Source organism: Alexandromys fortis, unplaced genomic scaffold (assembly GCF_014885135.2).
Source record: "Alexandromys fortis isolate MF-2015 unplaced genomic scaffold, M_Fortis_MF-2015_v1.1 scaffold_98, whole genome shotgun sequence".
NCBI classification, from domain to species: domain Eukaryota; kingdom Metazoa; phylum Chordata; class Mammalia; order Rodentia; family Cricetidae; genus Alexandromys; species Alexandromys fortis.
The window spans coordinates 2,643,047-2,650,628 of NW_026068002.1; the positions used below are offsets into that span (position 1 = coordinate 2,643,047).

Consider the following 7,582-nt stretch of genomic DNA (forward strand, 5'->3'; position numbering starts at 1 on the left):
CTCAGTACCTGAGATGGTGTGGTCTCAACCACCACCTGCAATTACTTATTTAGGACTCCTCCTCTTCCTTCAGTTAGACCTGGTCCTGCCCTTTTGCCTCTATAGTGGGACTCAATATTGCAGCCTTCCCCTCAAACTTGTGACACTCAGAGCCACTGCTGCTTCTTCAGCGTCTTTCTTGCGTCAATATGAAAAGGAAATGTATCTGAAAGAGTATCTTTTTATTCCCATCACAACGAACCACATCTATTTGACTATCCTTCAAAGCCGGAAGGGAAGAAAATACACCTAGCTGTACAAATCATACACATAGTAATAAACCAATATAGAAGAGAAACAGCAAAATGAAACAAATATCCATCAACTAACAAACACTTGTTTAATTTTAGGAATACAGTAAAAATATGAGACAGGACATGTTCCTTCCTGTATTTTGAGCTGTTAACCCTGGAGCACTGTCGGCACTGCCTCACTGCTTTGCTACAACATGATGGTGTCACCCTGTTTGCTGACTAGCTGGCAACGCTGGTTTTCTCTGCTTTCCAGCTCTCTTTGGGCTTGGAGTAGTCCCAGGGCCGTCTGTTCTCTGTGAATCAATAGAGCTTCCTAAGCGCCACTCGGGAGGCTTCCTCTTCCGCAACCAGCACCGTTTCCCCAGGTCCTTCTGCAAGCAGCTTTTTATCACTAGGAAGAAAACAGACAGTGATCCTGAGTGACAGGAAGACAGAGCCCATGAGGCCATTATGCCTTGCATTCCATTCCACAGAATTATAATAACCAATGAAGCCCAGTATTTTCCAAGTCAGGGCACAAAGTAGCAAGAGGATCAGGGGTTCAAAGACTAGAGCTGGGTGTGGTGTGGTGATGCACAACTTTGGTGCCAGCATTTCGGAGGCAAAGGCAAGCAGGACTCTGGGTTTGAACCAACTGGGTCTACATGGCAAGTCCTTAGATTAGAAAATCTTTAAAGACTGGGAAAATGTGTACAGACATTTTAATCTAGTTAGTTATCTGAGATACTCAATGTTCCTAACTAGTACTCTAATTGAGCTTTCTCTCTCAAAACCTACAATCAATTTCAGACAGGTTCACTTCTAACAAAACTAAAAGGCTCTATCTAAATGGTTGAAACTTTGATAGACACAAAGTTCCTTTCTTCTACTCTGACTCTAATTGAAGTTGTTGCCAAGAATAGATTAAGGTAAAAGCACCAACAGATAGAAGCCAAACTTTTATTTTTTATACAGGAAATATGAGGCTAGCTTATACCCCATGAAATTCTACAGCAAACAGCTGGCCAAAAGTGACTTAGCAGGAGCTGGAGGGAAGGGCTCAGTGGTCCAGAGCACTGACTGCTCTTGCAGAGAAGCCAGGTTTGGTTCCCAACATCGACACAGACGCTAAAAACCATCTGTAACTCCAGCTCCAGGAGACTGACAATTCTTCTGGTCTCCACATGAATGTGGTACACAAACATGCAGGTGAATATTCACACACATAAAATCTTTAAAAGGTACTATTTAGTAAAATACAGATAACTTGTCTTCCTCTAATAGAAGAAAGAAAAAAATCAGAGATGACCCCACTCCCACCCTCCAGGGTTTTACTGTGTAGCTTTGGTTGTCCTAGCTGTAGACCAGTTTGGCCTTGAACTCACAGAGATTGATTGCCTCTAACTCCTGACTGCTAGGCCAGGATTAAAGACATGCACTACCATGCCCGGGACAGAGAAACAATTTTAAGGCTGTTAGAAATAACACTTAAAACCAGAAGTCTATGTTTAAGGCCTCCAATCAAAGTTATGAAGTAAAGAATTTTCTACTAACCAGTATAAGCCAACAAAATACAAAGGCAAAGCGGTTGTGCTTCCAGACTGCCTGGTGAGTCTAGACTCGGGAGCAGAAATGTTTCTCTTCTTCAGTTCCTCCATGAGAAGTCCCATGGGATTTACGACGGTCCACATCTCAAAGAGCTCTTTCCCTGTCATTTGTGTAATTAGAAAGTCCTGCGCATAAAACAACCATTTATACATTTAAATTAGAACAAAGAATATTATGACCAGAATTCAAATCCATGTGTCCCATAAAAACCAATGGGAATGAATGGCAAATCTAGCAGCTAGCCTGAATGTGAAATGCTCCAAAGTCGAGATTGTAGAGCATTTTCAGTTTTAGCCTTTGGAATTCTGGTTTGTGTTTCTCCCCAATGGGCTCACATAGCCAGGCAAGGAAACACTCTACCAGAATTATATCATAGATGCTGCTATTTGTAGTTTTTAATTAAAAAAAAATCATAGTTTAATTAAAAACTTCTAATTTCAAATCCTAAGAAAACAATGTCAGGCAAAATAACCTATCAAAATTATACAGAAGGTAGACCCCTACCCTACAATTCAACAATTAAATTATCAAAATTCCAAGTAGAAGACAAGCCTGTGTCTACCTACCTCTTAAGGGCACAGCCACATGGCCATGCCTTCCCACCATGACAGACTGCATTCCTTTTTACAGCCTGAGCTAAAAAAAATCTTTCCCTTTAAAGCAAAACAAAACAAACAAAAAGCAAAACTAAAAGCCGAAAATGACTTAAATCCTTCAGAACTCACTACCCAGCATTTAATATTTCCATTCCACAAAAGAAGCAAACTGAAATATTACCATGAAAATTGCTTAGGGCTTTGTCAGTTTATGGGGAGAGAAACAGTCAGGTCTATAAAGGTGTATAAAAGGAATGAATGAGAAAAAGAAATTGTTCCTTCTGTCCACATCGAGTGTGTTTGAACAAGTGCAATTGGTGATACACACCCTGATGAAAAGGACGGCCCTTTCGGGTCCACTGCTCTGTAACAGGGCTCCAATCACCGCAAAGAAAGTCCGGCGCAATACAGGCAGGGGGACAGGGAACTCCGCACTGAGGGTCAACTGCTCCACAGCCAGGTTACTAGCCACATGACAAACAACGGCCTCACTAGTAAGAAAGCTAACTAGACTCTTAACACCTTCAGTGGGCAAGTCTGGGAACTCATCTTCAAGAAACTGCGTGAGGCACCGATGTGAAAAAGACAGCCCCTGTTCAGACAGCTCTTGATTGTCCTTAAGGTTCAGAAGAGCGGCTTCTTTCTCTATCCCAAGCTTCTGACGTTTCGCTTCTTCGCTTTTAATATAGCAGCTGTTGACAAAGGCAGTTTTGAGAAGGTCCAAGGAAAAGGTTTCTTGTAACCGAGCCCCAAAGGCTTGTATTTCCGCATGGTAATCCCAGTTTGGCTTCTCTGAACTGAGGATGTAGAGATAGTGAGAGATGGTTAAGGATAGCGTGAGATCATGTGCAATTGTGCTCTAGTCTTATTATATAAAGGGACAAAAAAAAAAGTTTTGGGCTTTTTTTTTTTTTAACGTCAAGTAAATACAAAAAAAGTAATACCGATGAACACTGGAAGCCCTTTGTTACATTCTACATATACAGTTAAGATTAATTTTCCTTTTGGCTTAACTGCCACGTTAAAGTGACAGTTCACATCAGATTAGACTATTGCTCTAGCTTCTAAATTCCTTCTTTCTGTTCTAACAATGAAATTATGCTTTCCATCTAAATATGAAAAAATTATAACTATATAGGTTCAGGACAGAAGTTAAAAGTATATTTAGTTTATATCCTATTTATTTAAATTTCAGAAATGTCCACTTAAATTACCAGTTCCTTCAGCTAGTAACAATACTATAATAATTGTATCAATACAATAATATAATACATGTTAAAACTTAATAAGCATGGGCGAGGCTTGAGGCTGTTGTAGTTCAATGGTAGAGCGCTTGCCTAGCAGACATAAGTGACTGGTGTGTGGGTATACACCTTAAATACACACACAGTTACAAGAATTAGAATAAACAGGATCGTTATTCTCCTGGAGAGCAGGATTAAGTAGCAATCAAAGTTTCACATCAGGAGTAAATTCCCAAAAACTAGAGAAAGTTCCCTGTCTAATGGAAGTCAAATGTCAGGTAACTACAGGGATGAAGTAGATCTACATGAATTTTTGTGCACAAAGACATAGCAAACAGAAGATACAAGATGCAGGATCATATATAAGCACGAAGCACTTGATAAAAGCATATGGTTGGTTTTGGAGGGTTTTGTAGCTGTTGTTGTTGTTGTGTGTGTGTGTGTGTGTGTGTGTGTGTGTGTGTGTGTGTGTTTATCAGTGAAAAGATTATTTAGATCAAAAACCTAAACTTTCCCCCTCTTACTCCGGACAGTGAATACATAGTTCAGTTCTATGCAGAAGTGAATTTTTCTGTCCTGGCTCGCAATGTTGTAGAATGGTGCTATCCCTCTTAAAGGGGCCCAAAGAACCTCCGGCCTAAGACTGGGCGATCACAAACTTGCGCCAATCCCAAGTGGTTACTCTCCGGCAAGACCCCTTTCTCTAACTGGGGTTCCTGAGATTCCGCAGGGGACAGCCAGGCTTCTGTCGCCATTTTCCTCGGCCCCAGGTCACGTGCAGCCATGTCCCACCCCTCTGCCTGCCTGCAGGTGCAGCCCAGTGTCCTCACCGCCACCTTGGCCACTCAACACTCCTGAGACGCCTACCGTCGCACGGGCGGCGGCGGGCAGCGCAGCAGGCGCCATCGCTCCAGCTCCTTCTGGAAGCGGAAGGCTGCACGGAACCCCTTCTTCACTCCCCGAACCGGGGAAACCAGTGTGGGGGCGGCCGGAGCCAACAGGCGGCGAGAGCCCTGCTGCAGCAGCAGCCGCACCACGGCAGAAGCCATGGCAGCCACCAGGCAATCGAGGGCGGAAGGAAGGCAGCCGGACCGGTGCAGCCACAACACAGGTCCCCAGGAGCTGAGCCGCACAGGGAGGGAGGAGAATTAGGCGACGCCCAGAAGGGCGGGTCGGTGGCGCAAGTGTTTCTTCCCGCCCATGATGTGAGCCTGGGTGCAGAAATGGGAAAAGTTGCTTGATCTTGTCAGTCTGTCTTGTGTTTATTACTCACTAAAAATCAAACAAAAGTGTGTTGCACTTTCAATTTGAAGAAAACAGTTAAATTCTAAAGAGGAAAACATTTCTTGTTTACATTCAGCCTTAAATTGTAGAATATCAATCCTGCAGCTACTGAGCAAATGTTTTCAAAGTTTGAGGTTTCACTAAACACCTCCCCATGTATTAAGACTAGGCAAAGCGACCCATTATGAGAAGTAGGGTCCCAAAAGCCAGAAAAAGAGTCAGAGACAGTCCCTGTTCCTGCTGTGCTGTTTGGGAGTTTCATAGGAGGACCAAGCTATACCACTGTCCCATATATGCTGAGAGCCTAGGTCAGTCTCATGCAGGCTCCTTGGTTGTCGGTTCAATCTCTGTGAGCCCCTATGAGCCCAGGTTAGCAGGTTGTGTGAGCCTTCCCATGGTGCTTGACCCCCGCCACTCCCCCTCCACCTCCCGCCCCATCCCCAGCTCCTCCACTCCTTCCTCTTCCTCTACCTCCTCCTCCAGGATTCCTGAATTCCACCTAATATTTGGCTGTGGGACTCTGCATCTGTCTTCATCAGTTGCTGGATAACCCAGATACCAATCTGGTCACAGGAGGCAGCCAGCTTAGGCTACAGTTTGTATTTTAAATAACCACCTTTTTTTTTTTTAACCATGGGGAAAGACATTGGGTGTGTGTGAAAATATTAATAGTGAAAGTAGTAGTTTTTAAAAAAGTCTGCAGCTTTCCAAACAAAATATAAATGGAAGCCCCACATTCACAAAGGGAAGCATATCTGCTTTTAGTTTTGTGTTGAACATCTTGACCTTCAAGGGAAATTTTCTATGGTTCAATATAAAGGCAGGGGTGCTTCTGGCTTCTGCAGTCACCCAGATTGTCTCCTGTGTCTTTGATGGTGCCTGTTTTCACAAACAGCTTGTTCTGGTATATTGTCTCTCTGTGTCTCTCTGTCTCTCTGTCTCTCTCTCTGTCTCTCTGTCTCTCTCTCTCTCTGTCTCTCTGTCTCTCTCTCTCTCTCTCTCTGTCTCTCTGTCTCTCTCCCTGCAGCATGTACCTCCCTACCTCTCTCTGGTTACTGTAATTGATCTCCAAACAGGACTTGTATCTGTCTGCCCAGACAGCCATTTCACCTCCCTTGAAATACAGACCAACACATGTTACTGCCTAATTAGAGAGTCTTCAACATTAGGGTTGCATAGCCCAGTTTGAGGTTCTTAGCTTAACTTTTCAAGATGGAGATTCTGAACAACTTGTTTAAATCTATAAAAGGGCTTACAATGGACATCCAGCTGAAGCAAGTTCTCTAAAACACATCAAAATAGTATTAAAAGCATTGAAAATTCGTAGATCATCAGATAAGTATATTCAACCAAATCACAGGGAATTGTCATTTCTGCAATATTTCATTCATTTATTTATTTCTGTAATGTTTCATTTATTATTGGGAGAAAAAACCTAAAGCTGGTGTCTGTAACTGATGAACCAGCCTGCCTCCATTTGGGGCTTGTAAGCCATCTTATAGTAAAGACAAACTAGGTTCATTCCTGTTTAAGATTAAATCTCTGTTTCTAAAGGATTGGGCTATTCCCTACCTATAACCTTAACTACAAATAATTCTGTACTGCCTGTTCAAGGAAATAGCAACTGTGCCTTTGCTTCAAATGATTATTATGACACTTTGTCATGACCACCTAGTTACCCCAGGAAGTAGGCTCTAATGCCAGCAAAGGGACAGTCTTTTCAGCAAGAGTGACAGCAAGCAAGTAAAGAGAGCAAGCTTCCTTTTTCCGAGTCTTTTATGCAGGCTGCCAGCAGAAGGTGTGGCACTTTGTTTTAGAAGGTTGTTATGACCAACTTGTTATATTTATGTTTTACTTCTGCAGTAACTAGGTCTATTGGCCTGCCAAATCCCACATTTGAAGACCTGTTACTCCTAGAATACACAAGACTTTTTCTTCCCCATGTCCTATGCTGATCTCTTGAACCCTGCTTTTAGGAAGAGACAGTCCATGTCCACAAACTGTTTTAAAGAACTTGCTTTAATTAATTTGTCCATGATGATTTGGGTCAATTGTCTTTCTCCTCACATCTGTAGGATTAGCAGCAATGTCAAGTTAATAAAGTTAAAGGGAAGTGTCTCTATGTGCAGAGGCTCTCAGCAACGACAACTAGAACGTGATTTTCAAATAAAAAAATAGCTCTGAGGTCTCAAGTAGTGTCTCCCACTAATGCCCTACATGGAGCTCGAGCATTAAAGTCTGTATTCAGCTTCCTGTTATTCTAACTGTTGGTGTAGTCACTTCAGAACAAGGAAAGGTTTATTTGTGTGGTGGCTATTCTTAGTTGATAACTTGACTCGGCCGAAATCAACTGAAAACCCAAATGGCTGGGCACATCTCTGAGGGATTTTTTTTCTTAATTAAATGATTGGAAATCAGAAGATCCACTTAAAATCCAGATCCTTGAGGTGGGAAAAGCCACCTGTAATCTGCCGCACCTTCTGCTGGCAGCCTGCACAAAAGACTTCGGATAAAGGAAGCTTGCTCTCTTTACCTGCTTGCTGGCACTCTTGCTGGAAAGACAGTCCCTTTGCTGGCA

At 42.7% G+C, this 7,582-nt stretch overlaps 1 protein-coding gene across 1 annotated transcript; it reads right to left on the reverse strand.

The window, feature by feature from the left end:
• Positions 1 to 360: 360 nt before the first annotated feature.
• Positions 361 to 4,848, reverse strand: Mrpl44 (mitochondrial ribosomal protein L44). The gene is made up of 4 exons (XM_050161067.1): positions 4,588 to 4,848; positions 2,805 to 3,273; positions 1,827 to 2,005; positions 361 to 684 (listed from the first exon to the last, which is right to left on the reverse strand). The coding sequence occupies exons 1-4, from the start codon at positions 4,767 to 4,769 to the stop codon at positions 594 to 596; spliced, it is 921 nt and encodes a 306-aa protein (XP_050017024.1). The 5' UTR covers positions 4,770 to 4,848; the 3' UTR covers positions 361 to 593.
• Between the last annotated feature and the right edge of the window lie 2,734 nt (positions 4,849 to 7,582).